The sequence below is a fragment of the Mastigoproctus giganteus genome, chromosome 14 (genome assembly GCF_048544385.1).
Source record: "Mastigoproctus giganteus isolate SK-2022 chromosome 14, ASM4854438v1, whole genome shotgun sequence".
Lineage (NCBI taxonomy): Eukaryota > Metazoa > Arthropoda > Arachnida > Uropygi > Thelyphonidae > Mastigoproctus > Mastigoproctus giganteus.
The window spans coordinates 88443436-88469336 of NC_143588.1; the positions used below are offsets into that span (position 1 = coordinate 88443436).

General features: G+C 39.4%; 1 protein-coding gene across 1 annotated transcript in view; it reads right to left on the reverse strand.

The window, feature by feature from the left end:
* Positions 1 to 25901, reverse strand: part of LOC150075328 (uncharacterized) — a 192659-nt gene that overhangs the window by 95654 nt on the left and 71104 nt on the right. The window contains exon 5 of the mRNA XM_090388765.1: positions 14902 to 15040. Within this exon, the coding sequence (XP_090244891.1) occupies positions 14902 to 15040 (139 nt within the window). The remainder of the gene's footprint in view (positions 1 to 14901; positions 15041 to 25901) is intronic.

Consider the following 25901-nt stretch of genomic DNA (forward strand, 5'->3'; position numbering starts at 1 on the left):
AATAGTAGGAAGAGATGTGTATGGTGAGTGTGTCCGATTCTGAGTCTTGCCAATACCACTTCCTCTCTTCTGTTTTGTTGGAAGCTAGAGAGCCACAGCATTGGATCTTGTTTTATCTGGTAAAGTTTATTGTTTGTGTTACTTTTCCAGATCTGTGACTAACTGCCGTAACGTGTTTTGCAAATGATAGGCATATAGTAACTGTAAGGAACCCGAGGATGTTGTGAGAGAGATGGTTGATTATGTTTAGCAGCAAAGTCCACAATTTCATTTCCTAGAATGCCAGAATGACCTGGGATCCAGCAAAAACTGGGAATGAATATATTTCAAGATAGAATGGGAAGATGAGAAATTCTTCCTTAGGACAGACACAGCACTGAGGGAATCTGTGTAAATTATGGCAGGTGAGATGGATAGCTCAATAATTTTATTAAGTGCTAACTTAATAGTTAGCACTTAATAAAGAGCACTTAAGAAGTTAAAAAATTTGTAATTAATGATACTGAAATTTCGCAAGATTATTTAATGAAAAACATTGAGCCTACAGACCAGTAAGGCTCCTGGAGTTGATGGAATATACCCTATAATCTTAAGAGAGGCGGCAAGCGAGTGCATTGAACCATTGAGGCTAATTATGCGAGCATCACTAGACTCTGGGGAGATTCCCTTGGATTGGAAAAGTGCAAATGTATCTCCCATTACATAAGGGTGGCTCTAAAAGTGAAGTTGGAAATTATCGACCTGTCAGTCTGACTTCAGTAGTAGGGAAAATCATGGAGGCAATGATCAAGGGTGGAATTCAGGATCATTTGGATCGAATTGAAATTGTCAAGGATACTCAGCATGGTTTTGTAAAGGGAAAATCATGTTTAACAAATCTGGTTCGCTATTTCGAAAGGGTCACTCACGAGCTGGATTTAGGGAATAATTTCGACATTGTTTATTTAATTTCAGCAAAGCTTTTGACTCAGTCCCACATGAGCGGTTGCTTTATAAACTAGAACAGGTTGGAATCACTGGCTGGGAAAATCCTTAGATGGATAGCAGGATGGCTTCAGACAGGAGGCAGAGGGTTGTGATAAATGGCTATTCCTCAGATTGGGTTGATGTAAGAAGTGGGGTTCCCCAAGGATCAGTATTAGGACCACTGTTGTTTTTAATTTTCATAAACGACATCGATGAAGGGATAGAGGGCGTGATGTCTAAATTTGCAGATGATGTTAAAATTGGTAAAGTAGTTAATGATCACTGTCAAGCTTGAGCTTATTCAGAGAGACGTAGATAGAGTTCAGGAATGGTCAGAAAAATGGCAGCTATGCTTTAATCCAACAAAGTGTAAGGTATTACACCTGGGAAACAGTAATCCCAAAATAACTTATTTACTTGGTGGAGTTCAACTAAACCCAGTACTGGAGGAAAGGGACTTGGGTGTTACAATACGGTCAGACATGAAATTCTCTGAGCATTGTAGACAGGTTGCAAGGAAGGCCCATGGTGTCCTATCGATGATCTATCGAACTTTTGCAAGTAGAGATAGGGACGTGATAATCCCATTATATAAGGGTTATGTTTGACCACACTTTGAATACTGTGTTCAAGTATGGAGACCGCACCTAAAGAAAGACACCGAGCTTCTTGAAAGGGTGCAAAGACGGGTAACTCGCCTGGTGAGTTCGGCAAAAGGGCGTCCTTATGAAGAAAGACTCCGAATATGTGGGTTGCAGAGTTTGGAAACTAGACACCTTAGAGGAGATTTGATTGAGGTGTTTAAGGCTCTGAGAGGCATCAGTAAAATGAATGAGGACAAAATTTTCAAGATTATAAATGATGCTAGAACTAGGGGACATATATTCAAGTTACGGGGGGAAATGTTTAGATTGGACTGCAGGAAGTTTTATTTTAGCCAGCGAGTTATAAATTACTGGAATAAGTTGCCATGGGTGGTAGAGGCCGACAGTTTGCGGAAATTCAAAGGTCATCTGGATAGTACTTTCGGGTAAGGGAAGCGCATAGGATGATAGGTTTAATTTCCTTTTTATTTATATTTTTTTATTTATTAATTATTATTATTTAGTTATTTATTTTATTTATTTTTTGTTTTTATCATTGTTTTGTTCGGATTTTTTTTTTTTTTTTTTTTGGCTGGTGCAGCATAAGCCATAGGCTTTCTTGCACCATGCGGCCGTTACTAATACTAACTTGATAGCATCTAATTCAGCAGTGAAGATTCTGCAGGCTAATGGCAGTAAATGAAGGAAAAACTGCAGCAGCACGTACCATACTTGCAGTTTTCGATCTGTCAGTATAGATTTTACAGGCACAGGAGTACAGAGTAGTGTGAGCTGAGTGCAGCTGCCTAATATTGCAAGGTAGTATGACATTTTTCCCCCAATGAAGAAATTGTACATCGTAAGAAGCAAAAACATATGTCCAAGGTGCAACAGGAGCAGTTGTGTCCTGAAAAATTTCACTTATATCAATATTCCAATTCTGAACAAACTCTTTAATTCTGAGTGAAGCAGGTCTATTTTCATTTGGTTTGCACTCATAGAACAAATCCCACCGAGTATTATAAAGATACTACCAAATGGGGTGCGATAGAAGACTGGATTTTAGCAGCGTATTGGAGCAGTAATGTTTTCCTACGAGACTGTTTTCCTTCGACATAAAGACTTTGGATTGGAGAAATCCTGAAAGCAGCGAATGCAGTCCTCAAAGCATAGTGCTTCTGGGAGAGTCATATATTAGACAACCATAATCTAAGCGTGAACGGATTAAAGTTCTGTAAAGGTGAAGTAAAGTATATTGATCAGCTCCCCAAAACATGGACGAGACAGATGAGGGTATGTTCATAATCTTCAGACAAGCATTTCTTAAATGAGTGATGTCAGCTTGAAAATTAAGCTTGCTATCTAATATCAGCAAGTGGAATTGGAGTATTGTTGATTTGTAATTCAGGATCAGGATGGAGACACTTGCAAAAGTGGGTAGCAGTACATTTCTTTTTTGATACTAGCATTAGTAGAGGCATATGATGCAAGAAAGCAAGCTTATGCAGCATCAGCCAAAAAAAAAAAAAAAAAAAACGCTCCCATTTCACCCCTCTGTTCGTTCCAAATACCTATCCAGCTCAGCCTTAAATTTATTTAGGCTATCGACTTCCACAACAAAGGATGGAAGTTTGTTCCACCAACCAACTACTCGCTGGCTAAAGGCAAACTTCCACACATCTATCCTACATCTGTCTTTCCTCAATCTGAATTTATGCCCTCTCAGCTGATTATTCTGAGCAAGAGGAAGAATCCCATCAGCATTGAGCATGCTCAAACCATTCAAGACTTTATACACCTCAATCAGATCGCCTCGCAGGTGCCGGTGCCTAGTATCCAGACACTGTAATTTGCAAAACTTAAGCCTTTCTTCGTAAGAGCAACCCTTTGTTCCATTCACTAATCTTGTTGCCCTTCTCTGTACTCGTTCCAACAGCTTTACATCCTTCTTAAAATGAGGCCTCCAGACCTGTATACAGTACTCAAGGTGTGGCCTGACCATTGCCTTATACAAGGGGATAATCACCTCCTTATCCCTGCTAGAAAAACTCCTGTACATCATTGACAAGACACCATGAGCTACTCTTGCAGACTGTCTGCACTGCTCAGAAAACTTCATATCTGCCTGCACAATTACCCCCAGGTCCTTTTCGTTCTCTACCACTGTCAGTGTAGTACCACAGAGTTGATACATTACTCTGGGGTTACCATTATTCAATAACCATTCCTTAAAGTCCACAATTCTATTTTGGTTATGGCAAGTTGGAGTCAGCATTCCTTGGTATTGATACTTTGAGACTGACAAGAAATGGTAAAATCATTGCTTACATATATATAAGTTTCAACAGTTTTTGGGATATCATGTGTCATACTGCTAACTCTAACTGCAAAAAAGTGTTGAACTAAGTATCAATCCCTGAGGGACTATTTCTTCCAGAATGTGAGAACCAGAGAGTATGCTTTTATACCGGACCTGAAAAGTGTGCAATTGCAGGAAATTTTTAATTATTTCAAGCAAACCCCTAAATCGCAGATGGTAAAATCCATAAGAATACCAGACACCAGGTAGTGTCAAATGCCTTTTCAAGGTCTAAGTTGACCACGACTAGATGTTGTTAGCTGATAAAGGCATTGCCGATATGAGATTCGGCTTTGATGAGCACATCTATCAGGAGATTCTGTGACTTCAAGATGTAAGTGAGGTTAGTATGAACCATCCTTTTTAAAATTTTATCCAAGCAGCTTGTGAGAGATATGAGCTTATATTTTTGAATCAGAGTAGGATCTTTTCCTGGTTTCGGTAAGGCAAAAAGAAAAAAATGGTGCCAGGAAGAAGAATAAGCTTTTTCATAGAAGATCAACAAAGTAAGCAAGTCCTTTTCAGGTAAATGCTTCAGCATAATATAACGAATTGGATGATCTATTTAACAATTCTTTTTCTCTTAATGTAAATTTACTTAACAAGTACAGGTCACTGTTGAAAAAAAGCCGTGAATTATGGTTGAATTTGAAAGTGTCTGCAATTCTGCTCAGACACGATAGGAGGGAGTATATGATGAGAGCCTTGTCGATCAATTCGGCCCTGGAAAGATTGTGCAAGGCTCAAGGGGTAGAATTTTTTTCAGCCTGGTCTGTGCTTGTTAACAGAAGGGACTGCTTCTACAGGGATGGGATTCACTTAAATAGAAAGGGTGCAAGAATATTTGCTGATGCTATCGAGGCAGTATTAGGTGGGTCGGAAAACTGCTAGCTTGGAGGGATACAAGGACTAATAGATTAACAGTAACCACTGGCAGAGGTGAAAGTGATTCTTGCAATGCTTCTATTGGAATGAGCAGAAGCCTGGAAAACAGGATGCAGGATATTTCAGAGACTGCTGGGAGTCATTGCGGTACAAGTAAACACATGGGTTGTGTTAGGGTAGCTAAGAAAAAGAACAGGTACATGTATACTTGCGTGTACACCAATGCTAGGAGTTTAGTAAATAAATTTGATGAATTTGAGGTATTGCTCAAAGCATCAAAGGCAGATATTGTTGGGATATCAGTGACATGGTGTCACACAGATATAAGGAATGCAAAACAGGAATTTGGGGAGTACAACGTCTACAGAAAGGATAGACAGGATAGGAAGGGAGGAGGGGGTTATGCTATTAGTTAAGAAGCACACAAAATCCAAGGAAGTGAAGACAGTCGACATCACTGGACAGTGCAATGTCGAGTCAGTTTGGTGTGACATAAGCATTGGGAGATCAAAATTGAGAGTAGGAGTGTGCTATAGGCCTAATGACTCTGATGAGTATAATAAGAAACTGTACAGGGAAATAGAGTGGGCCAGTAAATCAGAGAGTCTTATAATGGGGGATTTTAATTTCCCAGATATTGCCTGGAATTTGTGGGTTGGTCACTCGCACACTAGCAAGGCTTTTGTGGATTTATTGGATGATTGTTTTCAACATTAGCATGTTCAGGAGGCAACTAGACAGAGTAATACTCTTGATTTGATTATCAGCAGTGATGCTTCATGCATTAAGAATCTGCAGATAAATGAACCACTAGGTGGCAGTGATCACAGTGTGCTGAAGCGGGATTTACTCAAAGAGGTAACTACCATCAGGGGTAAAGGGAAGGGTTATTGCTTTCCTAAAGGCGACTACGATGGTCTGAGACAGTATTTAAATTCTATACAGTGGGACCAACTGATGATGTTACGTACAGCAAATTCAAAATGGGAAGCATTCAAAGAACTTACCTTGAAAGCTACTAGGCTTTACATACCAAATAAGAAATATTGTTCAAGGTTCAGGCCTAAATGGATGTCAGATGAACTAACGAGATATATGGCAGAGAAGAAAAATGCATGGGTTACATATAAATTAACACGTGACATAGAAGCCTATGATAGATATAAGTTGATCTGTAACCAAGTTACAAAGGAGGTTAGGCAGGCAAAGGCAGATTATGAGAAATCTTTGGAAAGGGACGCAAAGAAAAACAGACAAAAGAGTTTACATAAGTAAAGAGTTCTTTACTTATGTAAACTCTAGAAGGAAGGGGATGAATCAGATTGGTCCACTTGATATCAATGGTTCAACTGTTCATGATCCTGCTCAGGTAGCTAACAAACTAAATGAATATTTTGCATCGACATTCACACAAGAGGAGTTATTCAGGAAGGGGAATGCCAGAGGTGTATTCAACTCTGGCAGTAAGCTAGATAATCTTGTAATAACTGAGAGTAAAGTGGAGGGGAAATTGTTGAAGATAAAAACAAAAAAGGCACCTGGGGTGGATGGGATCTATCCAATTATATTAACGGAGGCAGCAAAGGAAGTAAGCAAACCCTTAGTCATAATTATGAGAGCTTCCTTAGACTCAGGGGAGGTACCCATAGACTGGAGATGTGCAAATGTGACCCCAATTCACAAAGGAGGATCAAAGGCTGACACAAGTAATTACAGACCTGTGAGTTTAAATTTTTGTTCCAGGAAAATTAATGGAGGCACTGGTTAAAGAAGCACTGCAGGATCATCTAGACAAGACTTCAGTTATAGCTCGGACACAGCATGGTTTTGTATCCAATCAAATTGGTCAGAAAGTCTTGCCTGACCAATTGACTGGATACTATGATGCAGTCACAAAAGAACTGGATACAGGGAATAACTTTGATATTATATACTTTGATCTTAGAAAGGCTTTTGATACTGTTGCACATGGAAGACTGCTGCACAAATTGGAGCAGTGTGGCATTGGAGGCAAATTGCTGCTGCTATGGATAAAGGGGTGGTTGAAGGGGAGAAGACAGAGAGTGGTAATCAATGGACACTGCTCATCGTGGACTAATATTATTAGTGGAGTCTCTCAGGGTTCAGTGTTGGGTCCATTATTGTTTTCTGTATTTATAAATAATATTGATGATGGTATATGAAGCTTAATGTCCAAGTTTGCAGACGATACAAAGGTTGGCAGGGTTATTAAGGACACTACTGACGCTGTGCTCCTGCAACAGGATCTGGAAAGCTTGAGCAGATGGGCTGAGGGGTGGCAAATGAAGTTTAACATTGACAAATGTAAAGTAAAGTACTACATATGGGGAAACAGCAACCCCAGAGCAACGTATCAACTCTGTGTTAATACACTGACAGTAGTAGAGAATGAAAAGGATCTGGGGGTAATTGTGCAGGCAGATATGAAGTTCTCTGAGCAGTGCAGACGGTCTGCAAGAGTAGCTCATGGTGTCTTATCAATGATATACATGAATTTTTCTAGCAGGGATAAGGAGGTGATTATTCCTTTGTATAAAGCAATGGTCAGGCCACACCTTGAGTACTATATACAGGTCTGGAGGCCTCATTTCAAGAAGGATGTAGAGCTGCTGGAACGAGTACAGAGAAGGGCAACAAGATTAGTGAATGGAACAAAGGGTTGCTCTTACGAAGAAAGGCTTAAGTTTTGCAAATTACAGTGTCTGGAAACTAGGCACCGCCGAGGTGATCTGATAGAGGTGTATAAAGCCTTGAATGGTTTGAGCATGCTCAATGCTGATGGGATTCTGCCTCTTGCTCAGAATAATCACCTGAGAGGGCATAAATTCAAATTGAGGAAAGACAGGTAGGATAGATGTGCGGAAATCTGCCTTTAGCCAGTGGGTATTTGGTTGGAACAGACTTCCATCCCTTGTTGTGGAAGTTGATAGCCTAAATAAATTTAAGGCTAAGCTGGACAGGTATTTGGAACGAACAGAGGGGTGAAATGGGAGAGTTTTTTTTGGCCGATGCTGCATAAGCTTGCTTTCTTGCATCATATGCCTCTACTAATGCTAAAGGGTTGGTTGTATGGGAAGGAGTGGTGTATGAAGAAGTTGATTTTATGCCATTCTGAAAGTGCTTTAATGTTTTGGAAGGCTGATGCATAGGAAGCAGAAGCAAAGATTATGGCAAACAATTCGGGAAGTGCATTAGCAACTTCTTCAGGAGTAGACACTTCTTTCTCTTTCCAATGAAGTATCAGAGAGGGCAGCCGAGTAAATTTTCCATTTAGGGCATGAAGGCAATCTGTATTCCACCAGTGATTCCAGTGAATGCAATATGCCTTGGATTTTGGAATAGATGCATCAGATGCTGTCAGGATCTGATTAGTTATGTAGTTACATCATTATTGGGTTGTTTTTGAACAAAAAGTCTGTCTAGACATATTTGAACACAATCGTCATTCCAGTTTGCCTTTCTAAACTTCCAAGTGGATTGTTGTCAGGATTTACTGTTACCCATGTTTGTAATGGGCAAATGATCGCTATTAAAGGGATCGATTAACACTGACCACATCATGGGGTGGAAAGATAGATGTTAAACAAATTGACAAGTCAATTACAGAAGTGGATCCTGTAGGTAGCAATGATGTATGTGGGAGATGCAGAATTTAGATAACTGTTATTTAAAAACTCTTCAATCAATCTGTCTCTTGCGTCCATTGTAGTGGATCCACACAATGAATGGTGGCCAATAAAATCACTGAAACAACTGAATGAGGAAACATCAGAGATGGTGGAATGTAAATAGAAACAAGGGTAACTGAATTACCAACTTCCATATGAGTTGCCACAGCTTCTAGGGAGATTCATAACTGGATGAGCCTCGATGGAATATTTGAATTAATAAGAATAGCTACTTCTCCGTGTGCAGGAGATTCTGATCTTCTATCTTGTCTGTACATGATATAATTTGAAAATAATGAGACATATAACAGAGAAGAAAAATGCATGAGATACATATAAATTAATGAGTGACATGGAAGCCTAGGATAGATATAAGCTGGTCTGTAACCAAGTCACAAAGGAGATTAGGCAGTCAAAGGTAGATTATGAGAAATCTTTGGCAAAGGATGCAAAGAAAAACAGCAGAGAGTTCTTTACAAACTCTAGAAGGAAAGGGATGAATCAGATTGGTCCACAGGATATTGATGGTTCAACTGTTGATGATCCTGCTCAGGTAACAAACTAAATGAGTATTTTCCATCAACATTCACACATGAGGAGTTATTCAGGGAGGAGAATGCCTGAGGTGAAACTCTGGCAGTGAGCTAGATGATTTTGTAATAACTGAGAGGAAAGTGAAGGAGAAATTGTTGAAGATAAACATAAAAAAGGCACCCGGGGTGGATGGGATCTATCCAGTTATATTAAAGGAGGCAGCAAAGGAAGTAAGAAAACCCTTGGCCATAATTATGAGAGCTTCCTTAGACTCAGGGGAGGTACCCATAGACTGGAGATGTCCAAATGTGACCCCAATTCACAAAGGAGGATCAAAGGCTGACACAAGTAATTACAGACCTGTGAGTTTAAATTCTGTTAAATTCTGTCGGAAGACTGCTGAACAAATTGGAGCGGTGTGGCATTGGAGGCAAACTGCTGCTATGGATAAAGGGATGGTTGAATGGGAGAAGACGGAGAGTAGTAATCAATGGACACTGCTCATCTTGGACTAATGTTATTAGTGAAATCCCTCAGGGTTCAGTGTTGGATCCATTGTTGTTTTCTGTATTTATAAATAATATTGATGATGGTATATCAAGCTTAATGTCCAAGTTTGCAGATGATACGAAGTTTGCAGGGTTGTTAAGGACACTACTGACGCTATGCTGCTGCAACAGGACCTAGAAAAGTTGAGCAGATGGGCTGCGAGGTGGCAAATGAAATTTAACATTGACAAATGTAAAGTACTACATATGGGAAGCAGTAACCCTGGAGAAACATATCAACTCTGTGGTACTATACTGACAGTGGTAGAGAACGAAAAGGATCTGGAGGTAATTGTGCAGGCAGATATGAAGTTCTCTGAGCAGTGTAGACAGTCTGCAAGAGTAGCTCATGGTGCCTTCTCAGTGATATACAGGAATTTTTCTAGCAGGGATAATGAGGTGATTAACCCCTTGTACAAGGCAATGGTCAGGCCACATTTTGAGTACTGTATACAGGTCTGGAGGCCTCATTTTAAGAAGGATGTAAAGCTGTTGGAACGAGTACAGAGAAGGGCAACAAGATTAGTGAATGGAACAAAGGGTTGCTCTTACGAAGAAAGGCTTAAGTTTTGCAAATTACAGTGTCTGGATATTAGGCACCGGCACCTGCGAGGTGATCTGATTGAGGTGTATAAAGTCTTGAATGGTTTGAGCATGCTCAATGCTGATGGGATTCTTCCTCTTGCTCAGAATAATCAGCTGAGAGGGCATAAATTCAGATTGAGGAAAGACAGATGTAGGATAGATGTGTGGAAGTTTGCCTTTAGCCAGCGAGTAGTTGGTTGGTGGAACAGACTTCCATCCTTTGTTGTGGAAGTCGATAGCCTAAATAAATTTAAGGCTGAGCTGGACAGGTATTTGGAACGAACAGAGGGGTGAAACGGGAGCGTTTTTTTTTTTTTTTGACTGATGCTGCATAAGCTTGCTTTCTTGCATCATATGCTTCTATTAATGCTAACCATTTAAAAATTTGCAGGTGGTAGATGACTTTCATCAACTGGTGAAATACCACCGCTTTGCTTATTGGGGGCTTGAAGTGGTGAAACCCATGTTTAGTCTCTAGAGAAAAGTTTCCGGCAATCCCCTCCCCCCATACTTCTCCTAAAACCCATGCACGGTACTAAGTACTATAGGTTTTGATACCTTTCATGTTTGGGGTTTCATAAAAAAAAAAAAAAAAAAACCATGAAAATTTCGTCCTCATTCATAAGCTTGCTTTCTTGCATCATATGCCTCTACTAATGCTAACCATTTAAAACCATGAAAATTTCGTCCTCATTCATTTAATTATGCCTCTAAGAGCCTAGACTATGTATAAATATAGTGCAAACGCATCAGAAATACATAGCTATATCTGAATAAATCAGAATATTAGTAAAACGGCATCGTTTTAAGTTATATCTCATATTGTGAATACCTTCACAACGAGTTGCCATGATATTGCACTACTTCGAATAAGTAACGCTTCACCTAAGGAGAAGACTAATGTTACTTATTTTCAGATGGATACCACCACCCAGACGGCACCGTTTCAGGGCTATTTGGCCCTTCTTCGGTGGGTGGGTAGGTAGGTACCCGAGTGATGCAATAATGGCAAAATAGTTATGAAGTATAACTCCACAATATGAGAGATGCCTGATGGTGTATCATGTATTCGAAGTAGTGCAATATCATGGCAACTCGTTGTGAAGGTATTCCCAATATGAGATATAACTTAAAACGATGCCGTTTTACTAATATTCTGATTTATTCAGATATAGCTATGTATTTCTGATGCATTTGCACTATATTTATACATAGTCTAGACTCTTTCATAGCTTGAGGCTTATGCCCTAAATGCTTGAGCCTCTAAGAGCCTTAAACACTTCAATCAAGTTTCCAAGCTGTGCAACCCACATACTCAAAGTCTTTCCTCATATAGATGCTCTTTTACCGATCTCACCAGGCGAGTTACCCGTGTTTTGACCCTTTCAAGAAGCGCAACCTTTCTTTAGGTACTGTTTCCACACTTTTTAGCATTAGTAGAGGCATATATGACGCAAGAAAGCAGGCTTATACAGCATCAGCCAAAACAAAAAACACTTCCCATTTTACCCATCCATTCACTCCAAAAGTAACTTAAACCCAAATCCACTTCTTCCTTGAATTTATTTCAGCTATCGACTTCCACAATGACAGATGGAAGTTAGTTCCTGCTGACTAAAAGTATATTTCCGCACATCTGTTCGACCACTGTCTTTACTCAATTTCAGTTTATGCCCCTTCAGGTTTGCAATCTGAGCAAGAGAAAGAATCCCATCAGCATTAAGCCTGCTCAATCCATTCAAGACCTTATACACCTCAATCAGATCACTTCACAGGTGCCTAGTCTCCAGATGCTGCAGAACCTCACCACTCTTGTTACCTTCTCTAAACTCATTCTAGCAACTCTACATCCTTCCTAAAATGAGACTTCCAGACCTGTATGCAGTACTCAAGGTGTGGCAGATCATTGCCTTATACAAGGGGATAATCACCTCCTTATCGCCGCTAGCAAAATTCCTGTACATCATTGATGAGACCCCATGAGCTACTCTGGCAGCTTCTTGGCACTGTTCAGAAAACTTCATATCTGGCACAATTACCCCCAGGTCTCTTTCATTCTCCACTACCTTAAGTTTAACACCACCCAGTTGGTTTCATTCTCCACTACCTTAAGTGTAACACCACCCATTTCTCTGGGGTTACTGCTACCCATATGCAGTACTTTGCATTTGTCAATGTTAAACTTCAATTGCCACTTCTCAGCCCATCTGGCCAACTTTTCCAAATCATGTTACAGCAGCGTACTGTCATTAACAACCCTGCCAACTTTGTATCATCTGCAAATTTTGACATTAAGATTGATATACCTTCATCAATATCATTGATAAATATACAAAACAACACTGGGCCTAACACCGAACCCTGGGATACACCACTAATAAAATTAGCCCATGAAGAGCAGTGTCCATTGATTACCACTCTGTCTTCTCCCACTCAATCATCCTTTTATCCATTGTAGCAACTTGCCCTTAATGCCATACTGCTCTACATTTGTACAGTAGTCTTCCAGGTGCAACAGTATTAAAAGCTTTCCTGAAATCCAAGAATATGATATCAAAATTATTTTTTGCATCCAGTTCCTTTGTGACCACGTCATAGTATCCAATCAAATTGGTCAGACAAGACTTTCCCTTTACAAACATGCTGTGTCTGTATTATTACTGCAGTCTTTTCTAGATGATCCTGCAATGCTTCTTTAACCAGCGACTCCATTATTTTCCCTGGAACAGAAGTCAAACAAACAGGTCTGTAACTACTCATGTGACCCTTTGATCCCCCCTTTATGAATTGGAGATACATTTGCACATCTTCCTCTGAAGTGGGGACTTCTTCTGAGTCCAGGAGACTCAGAGGAAGTCCCCACTGACTGAAATTAAAGTTTATGCTCTCAAACTTTAACGCAGTTTTGCAGCAAGTTCAATTCTACTTGAACACAGTATTCCAAGTGTGGTCTAACAATAGCCTTATACAATGGATTATGATGGCCTTATCTCTACTAGCAATTTTTCGAAAAATCATCGATAGGACACCATGGGCCTTCCTTGCAACCTGTCTACAATGCTCCGAGAACTTCATGTCTGACCATATCGCAATACCCAAGTCCCTTTCCTCCACTACCGGCTTTAGTTCAACTCCACCAAGTATATAAGTTATTTTGGGGTTATCGTTCCCCAGATGTAATACCCTACATTTTGCTGGATTAAAATATAGCTGCCATTTTTCTGACCATCCATGAAGTCCGTTTATGTCACTCTGAAGAAGCTCTGCTTGGTGGTGATCCTTAACTGCTTTACATCATCTGCAAATTTGGACGTAACGCCCTTAATCAGTGTCATTTAAGAAAGTTAAAAACAACAGTGGTTGTAATACTGATCCTTACGGAACTCCACTTCTTACATCAACCCAATCTGAGGAATAACTATTTATCACAACCCTCTGCCTCTTGCTCTGAAGCCATCTAGCTATTCACTAAGGATTTTCCCTGCAATTCCAACCTGTTCCAGCTTACAAAGTAACTGCCCATGTGGGACTGTGTCAAATGTTTTGCTGAAATCCAAATAAACTATGTTGAAATTATTCCCTAAGTCCAGCTCTTCAGTGACTCTGTCAAAATAGCTAGCCAGATTAGTTAACCACGATTTTCCCTTTACAAAACCATGCTGAGTATCCTTCAGAATTCCATTTCGATCTAAATGATCCTGAATTCCACCCTTGTTCATTGTCTCCATGATTTTCCTCTCATTTCTGAAGTTAGACTGACTGGCCAATAATTACCCACTTCATTCTGAGAACCGCCCTTGTGTATTGGAGATACATTGGCACTTTTCCAATCCAACGGAATTACTCCCAAGTCTCTCATCATTAGCTTCAAATGCCTCCCTTAGCATATGCCCCATTAACATACCCTATTAATATACCATATAATCTAAGGGAGCTGCCACCTCCCTTAGATTACAGGGTATATGCCATCAACCCCAGGAGCCTTATAGGCTTGAAAGTTTTTTCATTAAATAAATGTGAAATTTCAACATCATTAATTATTTTTTTTCAATCTGCCATTTATCAATGATGCTGATTCCTCATTTCATTATTTATTTCTCTTTATTGCAAATGAATGAGAAATCTTCTCAGTAATTTCTTGAATTATCAGTCATCAATCCAAATGAATGATGGTGTGAATTTTCATTGATACTTCCACCATAACATGACTTTGATGGATGACTGCTTCTTCTTCTTCGTCTTTAAGAAAAAAACTTCCCTCAAATCACCTTGAAAACACTTCAAAACTGTTTTTCTCTTCATGGCACCATCTCTGCGAACTGTAATGAGCATTTTACAGGTTTCCACCGCTAACTTTTCAAGTTTACAAAACGAATGTTTGCATGTTGCTCAAATTTCATCATTTTCAGTACATGCGACTAATGAGAAGAGTCCACTCAAATCAGCTTTCTGCTAGACTGGCATATAATAACAGATTAAAACTTAACATATACATGCTCAAAAGGTGCTGCCATAAGCCCCCACCACACCCATTCTTTTATCTCCTGCTATATGTTCAAGAATTATAAGATCATTCATTGAACTTTTTGATCAAACTTTGTGTATGTGAGTGACCTTGTGTATGTCTTTTTGAACAGACTTTGCTTATGTGTATATATACGTGATATGGACTATGATTAGGCAATTATAAAGGTGGCTTATTTATTTGACCAACAGACAAAAAAATGTCATTTGGAAATTTAGGAACTTACTCCGGTTCTTCAGAATTTTTCAGGTGCAAATCTTTATAATATTGTTTTCTTTCTGCCGGTCTCATATAGGATACATCATTGAAGAATCCACTTCTCAAGGAACGTCCTTGGTGAGGAACCCTCTGGTTTTCATTGAACTCTACAATAAATTTTTTAGTTATCCTAGAGCTGATACTTTTTCAAAATTTCTAAAAAAAAATTTCTCAAAAATTACTATTAATTTATATACAAAAGTGATATACAAACCATGATTAGACAATTAAAGTTCATTTTTTACTTTATCAACTTTTTTTTTGTTAAAAGCATTTTGCAAAAATTATACCAATTCAGTTAATATAAAGTAAGTAATTCCTTTATTAGTGATTAGTTTAATACTTTTTGTTATAGAAGTACCTATTATGTTGTGCTGCACTGAAAAATTTGCTTTTTAAATTAAACTAGGAAGTGATCTTACTTGGATATTACATATTGTTTTGAAATGAAAAAAAAAAAATTAAATCCGATAACACCATCACAAAACTTATAGGAATCATTCTGACCATATTTGAAAGAGAACTTGCAAATCTATGTGAACAATGCTTCGGAGTAGAACAATGCTACAAAATAGCTACCAAAAAGAAGCAAAGATCAAAATGACCTGTGTGTGGATACGAAGTAGTTAAATATTAATCTCTACTTAAAAAAATTAATGCAAGCACATGTATGATGTTTCTAATGAGCAAAAAATTCTTGGTCATATCTAGGATCCAAAATAAAAAAAAGTCCGTATTAAAAATGCCTGATTCTGAGCCCATTACTATGGCTGTTTCAAAAAAAAAAAAAAAAAAAAAAAAAAAAGTTTTGAATGGTAAAATATCTTATTATATGCATAAACTTCTAAGTGCTTGAAATGTTTTTTTATCCTATGTATAGTTGCTCAATTATTTTTGTTTTTATTCAAACAGCCATAGCTCTGTAACCATTCAATATCATACATACAGTATACGATTTTTTTTTTTTTACTTATTTTGAAAAGGAGAATATATCGCAATATTTTTTGCACATACTTCTGAAATTCTTGGTATATAATATTTTAAAATCATATATACTATCATATATGATTTTTAAAGTTGAGGCTAAAATTGGGGAATAAGTTCTATTCAACAAAATGAAAAACGTTTGCATGAACATAAGTTTGAAAATGCCTCCTTACAAGCACAATTTACAATAATGTTGTCATCCCTTGTGGTGATATTGTCAGTAATGCTACTTAACAGATTTCCCCCCTTTTGATCTCATTACAGATTCTCATGGAATGGTATGCATCATTTGCACTTATGTTTAGGAGGGGGGTAGAGAATCACATAAGCACAGCTGAGTTAGTAGTTGCAAATGATGCATGAAAGCAAGCAAGCATTAGCCAAACAAAAAAAAAAAAAAATTTCTACATCACCTTTCCATCCCCTCTGATAGTTCATCTAGTCCTTTCTTGAATTTATTTAAGAAAGGACTTATCTTTTATTGATTTACGACTACCCACTTCACAACACCAGATGGACGTTTGTTCCATCAATCAACTACAAACTGGCTGAAAGATAATTTTGCACATCTATTGTACAATCAACTTTCCTCATTTTCAATTTATACCTCCTCATGTGTGTAGTCTGAGCAAGAGGAAGGATGTCATCAGCATTAACTTACTGAATCCATCCATAGCCTTAAACACCCCAATCAGATTTCCTTACAGGTGCATGCCTAGATTCCCAAACATTGAAATTTGCAGAACTGAAGTCTTTCTTGGTAAGAGAGTTCTTTTGCCCTCTACAAAGGGTACTAGGAAAGTTTTGCAATATGATGCAACAATGAATCACAGGAAGCTGCTTGTTGCTGCATGTTGAGACATGTTCATACGTGCATAGTAGCCGCCGCACCAAGTCGATGGGCTCAATTATTCATTAGTAGTGAGAGTGTAAAGTGCTTGCGATGGCATCGTGGTCACGAAATGAGATAAGGACAGTTTTGCGGTATAATTTCGTGCGTGGTTTAACCACCAGTGCTTAGAAGAAACGACTCTTGCACTAGATGATGATTGTCCACATCGTACAACGATATTCAGGTGGTATAGAGAATTCCAAAGGGGAAATTTCACTCTGGAGGATTCTGAGAGGCCGGGAAGGCCACGAACGTCAGTTACGGAGGAAAACGTTACTGCTGTGAGGAAAATGCTTGACGAAAACAGGCGAGTGACCTACCAACAGATAGAGGATACTTTGGGCCTAAATGCACCAGCAATTCGTTCGATTCTGCAAGATCATTTGCACGTGAAGAAACTTTGTTCTCTCTGGGTGCCGCATCAACTGACTGAAGAGCAGATGACACGACGTGTGACTTGGTGCCAGGAGATGTTAAAGTTTGATAAGGGACAATCTCGGTATGTGAACAACATCGTGACAGGTGACGAGACTTGGCTGTACTATTACGATCTGCCGACCAAGGCTCAAAACAAAGTTTGGGTCTTTGATGATGACGACACACCCGTAATTGTCAGAAAATCCCGATCTGTAAAGAAGAAAATGATAGCTGTATTTTTCAAATCGAGTGGAATTGTGGAACGTGTCGTTTTGGACACGCAGAAGACAGTCACAGCTAAGTGGTATACTGAACAATGCCTGCCTAAAGTCATTGGATTTATGAAGAACCTGCGGCCAAAGTCAAGAATGGACACCTGGTACCTCCATCACGATAATGCTCCAGCTCACCGCGCCAAAGCCTGCACCGAATATTTGACCACGACAGGACTGAAACTTCTCGAGCACCCTCCCTACAGTCCAGACCTTGCTCCCTGCGACTTTGCACTGTTCCCGCATGTGAAAATGAAGCTAAAAGGGAGGCGGTTTTCCAGTGATGAGGACCTTCTACGGGCTTGGGACAACGAGTGTGCTTTACTCCCTAGTGAAACTTGGCAGAACTGGTTGGTTTCGAAGGATGGAGAGGTGTATTGAATGTAGAGGAAATTACTTTGAAAAAATTAAATAAACAAAGCTGTATTGCAAAACTTTCCTAGTACCCTTTGTATAACCTTGTTGCTCTTCTCTACACCCATTCCAACAGATCCATATCCTTCCTAAAATGAGGCTTCAAGACTAATATTAAAGATTTGGCCTAACCACTGCCTTATGCAACAGAATAATCTTCTCCTTAACCCAACTGGCAAAATTCCTACATACTAGTCAAAACCCCATGAGATGTTCTAGCAGCCCATCTACACTGCTCAGAGAACTTCATGTCTGACTGCACAATCACTCCCAGACCTTTTTCATTCTCCACCACTCAGAGTGATACCGCACAGTTCATATGTATGTTATTCTAGGATTATTTCTACCCAAATGCAGTACCTTGCATTTTGGTAGAAATAATTCTCAGCCTATCTTTCTAATTTTTCTAGATCCTGTTGCAGTAGCATGCTCTGCAACTGATTACTATCATTAACCACCCTGCCAACCTTTGTGTTATCTGCAAACTTAGAGACAATAACCCAATATGCCTTCACCAGTATCATTAATAAATATAGAAATCAACATGGAACCAGCACTGAACTCTGGAGAATTCCATTACAGTTGTCCAAGCACAGTCCATAGATAACCACTCTGTGTCTTCTCTCACTCAACCATCCCTTTAAAGCAGTAACTTGCCCCTAATGCTGCAGTTCACCATTTTGAATGGCAGCTTTTTTTTTTTATGTAGAACAGTATCAAGAGCTTTTCTGAATTGTATGTATACAATGTCAATATTATTTTTTGTATCTAGTTCCTTTGTTACTGCACCACATTATCCAATCAGATTGTTCAGACAAGTCCCTTTACAAATCCATCCTGTGAGTGACTGCAGTATAGCTGCATTCAGTTTAAATGGACCTGCATTACTTCCTTAATCACTGGCTCCATTTTCTCTGGAACAGAAGTGATGCTCACAGGTCCATAATTACTCATATCACCTTTGATCCCCCTTGTGAACTGGGGCTAGATTTATGAATCTCCAGTCCACAGGAAGCATCCCCCCCCAAAATCCAAGGATGCTCTCATAACTATTGCTGAAGATTTGTCTCCCTTAATATAACTGGATAGTTCCAATTCACCCCAGGTGTCTTTTTTAGGTTAGTTATAACAGCTTACCTCTCGTTTATCACAAAATCATTTAGCCCTGTTAGAATGTTATTCACTTCTGGAATTCACCACTCCTAAAAAAATACCTCCTGCAAAATATCTAATCAGTTTGTTAGCAATCCAAGCAGGGTTATCAACAATTTAAACCATTTATCTCTACCTGACCAATGTGATTCATCCCCTTCCTTCTAGTGTTAATTTAAGCACAGAAGTCTTTGTTGCTTTTCTTTGCATTCTGTTTGAGATTTTTCTGGTAGTAGTCTGCCTTAGCTTACCTAACTTCCTTTGTGACTTGATTGCAGACTAGTTTATATCTACTGTAGGCATGTGTATCACCTGATAATTTATATGCATCTGTGCATTATTCTTCCTTATAACAAGTCTCATCAGACATCCATTTAGGTCTAACCCTTGAACAGATTCTCTTAGTTGATATAAAAAGCCTAGTAGCTACTGTGAATGCTTCTCATTTAGAATTTACCTTTGGAAACATCATCAGTTAGCTCCAAAGAACAGATTTTAAAAACTAAGATCACTATAGTCACCTTGACAAAAGCAAAATCCCCTTTGCAAAGTAATAGTTCTTTAGGTTCCAAATGCATGAAGAGTCGCTGCCTGCTGATAATCAGATCAAAAGTATTGCTTGCTTACACATCTAACATGCTGCTGTAGAAAACAGCACCAATTAATCCAAAATTACTGTGTGAGTGATCAATCTACAAGTTCCAATCAATAACTGGGAAGTTAAAATCTCCCATAAGATAAGCTCATTTACTGGACCATTCTATTTTTCTGTACAGCTGTTTGTTATACTCATCACAGTCATTAGGCTTATAACACACTCCTACTTTCATTTTTGTTTTCTGCATGCTTATGCCACACCAAACTCACTCAACACTGTACTGGCCATCCATTACAACTAGATGCACTGCCTTAATATTATGTGCTTCTTAAGACCGGCAGAATTACTCAACAAGTACAGGTCACTGTTGAAAAAAAGCCGAGAATTAGGGTTGAACTTGAAAGTGTCTGCAATTCTGCCCAGACACGATAGGAGGGAGTATATGATGAGAGCCTTGTCGATCAATTCGGCCCTGGAAAGACTGTGCAAGGCTCAAGGGGTAGAATTTTTTTCAGCCTGGACTGTACTTGTTAACAGGAGAGATTGCTTCTACAGGGATGGGATACACTTAAATAGAAAGGGTGCAAGAATATTTGCTGATGCTATCGAGGCAGTGTTAGGTGGGTCGGAAAACTGCTAGCTTGGGGGGATACAAAGACTAATAGTTTAACAGTAACCTCAGGCAGAGGTGAAGGTGATTCTTGCACAACTTCTATTAGAATAAGAAGCGACCTGGAGCGAGGGGTGTTGGGGGTTTCAGGGACGGATGGCAGTCATCCTGGAATAGTTGGGTATATGGGATGTGTTAGGGTAACAAGGAATAGGCATAGGAGCATGTATGCTTGCATGTATACCAATGCTAGAAGTATAGTAAATAAATTTGATGAATTTGAAGTGTTGGTCAAGACATCAAAGGCGGATATTGTTGGGATAGCAGAGACGTGGTGTCACAAAGATATAAGGAATGCAGAACTGGAATTTGGGGAGTACAATGTGTACAGAAAGGATAGACAGGACAGAAAGGGAGGAGGTGTTATGCTGTTAATTAAGAAAAACATAAAATCAAAAGAAGTGCATCCAGTTGATATAGATGGACAGTGCACTGTTGAGTCAGTTTGGTGTGACATAAGCACTGCAAAAGCAAAGATAAGAGTAGGAGTGTGTTATAGGCCTAATGAGTACAATGAACAATTGTACAGAGAAATAGAGTGGGCCAGTAAATCAGAATGTCTTATAATGGGCGATTTTAACTTCCCAGATATTGACTGGAACTTGTGGGTTGGTCACTCACACACTAGTCAGACTTTTGTGGATTTATTGGATGATTGTTTTCTGCAGTTCGAGACCTGTTCGAGAGGCAACCAGAGAAAGTAACACTCTTGATCTGGTTATCAGCAGTGATCATTCGTGTATTAAGAATTTGCAGATAAAGGAACCACTAGGTGGCAGTGATCACAGTGTTCTGAAGTGGGATTTACTCAAAGAGGTAACTACCGTCAGGGGTAAAGGAAAGGGTTTTTGCTTCCGTAAAGGGGAGTACAGTGGTCTCAGACAGTTTTTAAATTCTGTACAGTGGGATCGACTGACGATGTTACAAACAGTAAATTCTAAGTGGGAAGCATTCAAGGAATTAATCGTGGAAGCTACTAGACTTTTCATACCGATGAAGAAATATTGTTCAAGGTTTAGGCCTAAATGGTTATCAAATGAACTAATGAGACTCGTGACAGAGAATAAAAATGCATGGGATGCATATAAATTATCAGGCGACGCAGAAGCCTGTAGCAGATATAAGCTAGTCTGTAATCAGGTCACAAAGGAGGTTCGGCAGGCAAAGGCGGATTACGAGAAATCTTTGGCAAAAGATGCTAAGAAAAACAGCAAGGATTTCTTTACTTATATAAACTCTAAAAGGAAGGGGATGAATATGATTGGTCCACTTGACATCGATGGTTCGACTGTTGATGATCCTGCTCAGATAGCAAACAAACTGAATGAGTATTTTGCATCTACATTCACACGTGAGGAATCATTACAGTTTGAAAATGGAAGAAGGTTATCAAATTGTAGCAGTGTGCTTAATGATTTTGTAATAACTGAGAGCAAAGTGGAGGAGAAATTGTTGAAGTTAAACATAAGAAAGGCACCTGGGGCGGATGGGATCTATCCAGTTATATTAAAGGAGGCGGCAAAGCAACTAAGCAAACCCTTAGCCATAATTATGAGAGCATCCTTGGATTCAGGGGAGGTTCCCACGGACTGGAGATGTGCAAATGTATCCCCAATTCACAAAGGAGGTTCGAAAGGTGACACGAATAATTACAGACCAGTTAGTTTAACTTCTGTTCCGGGTAAAATAATGGAGTCACTGGTTAAAGATGCATTGCAGGATCATCTAGACAAGACTGCAGCAATAATTCAGACACAGCATGGGTTTGTTAAGGGAAAGTCTTGTCTGACAAATTTGATTGGTTATTATGATGTGGTCACAAAGGAACTGGATGCAAAAAATAATTTTGATATCATATACTTGGATTTCAGGAAAGCTTTTGACACTGTTGCGCATGGAAGACTACTGTACAAATTGGAGCAGAATGGTATTAAGGGTAAGTTGCTACAATGGATAAAAGGATGGTTAAGTGGGAGAAGACAGAGGGTGGTAATCAATGGGCGCTGCTCTTCGTGGACTAATGTTATTAGTGGAGTCCCACAGGGTTCGGTGTTGGGTCCACTGTTGTTTTGTATATTTATCAATGATATTGATGAAGGTATATCAGGCTTAATGTCGAAGTTTGCAGATGACACGAAGGTTGGCAGGGTTGTTAATGACAGTAATGGCAGTGTGCTACTGCAACAGGATCTAGATAATTTGGGCAGATGGGCTAAGAAGTGGCAACTGAAGTTTAACCTTGACAAATGCAAAGTACTGCATATGGGTAGAAGTAACCCCAGAGAAACGTACCAACTGTGTGGTACTACACTTAAGGTGGTAGAAAATGAAAAAGACCTGGGAGTAATTGTGCAGTCAGATATGAAGTTTTCTGAGCAATGTAGACAGGCTGCTAGGGCAAGTCATGGGGTTTTGTCAATGATATATAGGAATTTTGCTAGCAGGGAAAAGGAGGTGATTGTCCCTCTGTATAAGGCAATGGTCAGGCCACGCCTTGAATACTGCGTACAGGTCTGGAGGCCTCATTTTAGGAAGGATGTAGATTTGCTTGAGCGTGTACAGAGAAGAGCAACACGATTGGTGAGGGGAATGAAGGGATCCTCTTACCAAGAGAGGCTTAAGTTCTGCAAATTGCAGTGGCTGGAGACTAGGCACCTGCGCGGTGATCTGATTGAGGTCTATAAGGCCTTGAATGGGTTGAGCACGCTGAATTCTGATGGGATCCTCCCACTTGTTCAGAATACGAACCTACGGGGACATAAGTTCAAATTAAGAAAGGACAGATGTAGAATAGATGTGCGGAAATTTGCCTTTAGCCAGCGGGTGGTTAATTGCTGGAACAAACTTCCATCTGTCGTTGTGGAAGTTGATAGGTTAAATAAATTTAAGGAGGAACTGGACAGGCATTTGGAGGGTATGGTGTGATTTTTTTTTTTTTTTTTTTTTTTGGCTGATGCTGCATAAGCTCCTACACTTGCTTTCTTGCATCAAGTGCCACTACTACTGCTACTACTACTACTACTATTAACTAACAGCATAACTCCTCCCCAACTCCTGTCCTGTATGTTCTTTCTGTACACATTGTACTTCCCTTTTTTTTTTAAAATTTGCATCCTTATAGTCTGAGTGATACCAAGTCTCTGATATTCCTACATTTAATGAATTAACCAGTGCTTCAAAATTCATCATACTTACTATGACCCCTAGCATTTGTGTACATGCAGTGTTTTTACTCATGGTAATGCTAACAGCCAATGCATTTGTTTGTTCAATGAAGGCCTCTAGCAGGCATTGTAATACCCATTTTTACTTTACAGATGCTGCATATTCCAATAGAAGAAGCAGGAATCATATCACTTGCACCTCTGACCATGGCTGCTGTGTTAAACTATTATTCTGTGTAACCTTCCCCCCCCAAGCTAGCAATTTTCGAACTCATCTAACACTGCCTTGATAGCATCAGGAAATATTCTTGCTTTACTTCTATTCAAGTATATCTCATCCCCGTAAAAAGAGACCATTCTGGGAAAACTTCTACCTACTGAGCCTTGCACAATCTCTCCTGAGCCAAATTAATTGTCAAACTCATCATGTACTCCTTTCTATTGTGTCTGGAAAGAATTACGGACACTTTCAATTTCAATTCTAACTAAACTTTTTCTCAACCATTTATATGTATTTGTTGAGTAAATGTACAAAAGTTGGGTAAATGGGCTGAGAAGTGGCAAGTGAAGCTTAACGTTGACAAATGCAAAGTACTGCATATGGGTAGAAGTAATCCATATGCAGTACTTATGCAGTAACCCATAAGAAACATACCAACTGTGTGATACTACACTTAGGGTGGTAGAAAATGAAAAATACCTGGGAGTAATTGCACAGTGAGATATGAAGTTTTCTGAGCAGTGCACACAGGCTTCCAGAGCAGGTCATGGGGTATTGTCAATGAGCTACAGGAATTTTGCTAGTAGGGAAAAGGAGGTGATTATCCCTTTGTATAAGACAATGGTCAGGCCATGTCTTGAGTACTGCATACAGGTCTGGAAGTCTCATTTTAAAAGGATATAGAATTGTTTGAGCGTGTACAGAGAAGGGAAAAGGTGAGGGGAAAGAAGGGGTCCTCTTACCAAGAAAGGTTAAAGTTCTATAAATTGCAGCAGCTGGAGACAAGATACCTGCAAGATGATCTGATTGAGGTGTATAAGGCATTAAATGGGTTGAGCACGCTGAATTCTGATGGGATTCTTCTGCTTGCTCAGATCACAAACCTGAGGGGGCATAAATTCAAATTGAGTAAAGACAGTTGTAGAATAGATGTGCAATGTGCAGAAATTTGCCAGTGGGTAGTTGATTGCTGGAGCAAACTCCCATTTGTCATTGTGGAAGTTGATAGCTTAAATAAATTCAAAGAGGAACTGGACAAACTTTTAGATGGAATGGATGTGTGAAATTGTTTTTTTTTTTTTTGGCTGATGTTACATAAGCTGATATGTTTGCTTTCTTGCATCACATGCCGGTACTACTACTACATCCTTAAACCTCCTACTCTTAATATCATTAATACCAACAGGTATCAATGGTTCGACTGTTGATTCTGCTCAGGTCATTGACAAACTGAATGAGTATTTTCCATCTACATTCACACATGAGGAATTCTGTAGGGAAGTGGAGGCCAGAAGCTTATCAAACACTAACAGGGAGTTACATGACTTTGTAATATTACCTTTGTAATAATAATTGCTCTCCTCCACTTTGAGAGCAAAGTGGAGGAGAAATTGTTGAAGTTAAACATAAGAAAGGTACCTGGGGTGGATGGGATCTATCCAGAAATATTAAAGGAGCAGCAAAGGAAGTAAGCAGGCCCTTAGCCATGATTATGAGGGCTCCTTGGACTCAGGCAAGGTCCACACAGATTGGAGATATGCAAATGTATCCCCAATTCACAAAGGGGGATCGAAAGGCGACAAGTAATTATAGACCGGTTAGTTTAACTTCTGTTCAGGGGAAAATAATGGAGTCATTGGTTAAAGAAGCACTGCAGGATCATCTAGACAAGACTGCAGTTATAGCTCGGACACAGCATGGGTTTGTTAAGGGGAAGTCTTGTCCGACCAATATGATTGGATACTACGATGTGGTCACAAAGGAATACTGTTGCATATGGACTACTGTATATGTTGGAGTAGTACGGCATTAAGGGCAAGTTGCTGCTATGGATAAAGAGATGGTTAAGTGGGAGAAGACAGAGTGGTAATCAATGGACACTGCTCTTCATAGATTAATGTTATTAGTGGAGTCCCCAGGGTTCGGTGTTGTGCCAATTGTTGTTTTCCGTATTTGTCAATGATACTGATGAAGGTATATCAGGCTTAATGACCACGTTTGCAGGCGATACAAAGGTTGGTAGGGTTGTTAATGACAGTAAGGATGGTATGCTACTGCAACAGGATCTGGAAAAGTTGAGCATATGGGCTGAGGGGTGACAACTGAAGTTTAACATTGACAAATACAGAGTGCTACATATGGATAGGAATAACCCCAGAGTAATATATCAACTGTGTGGTAC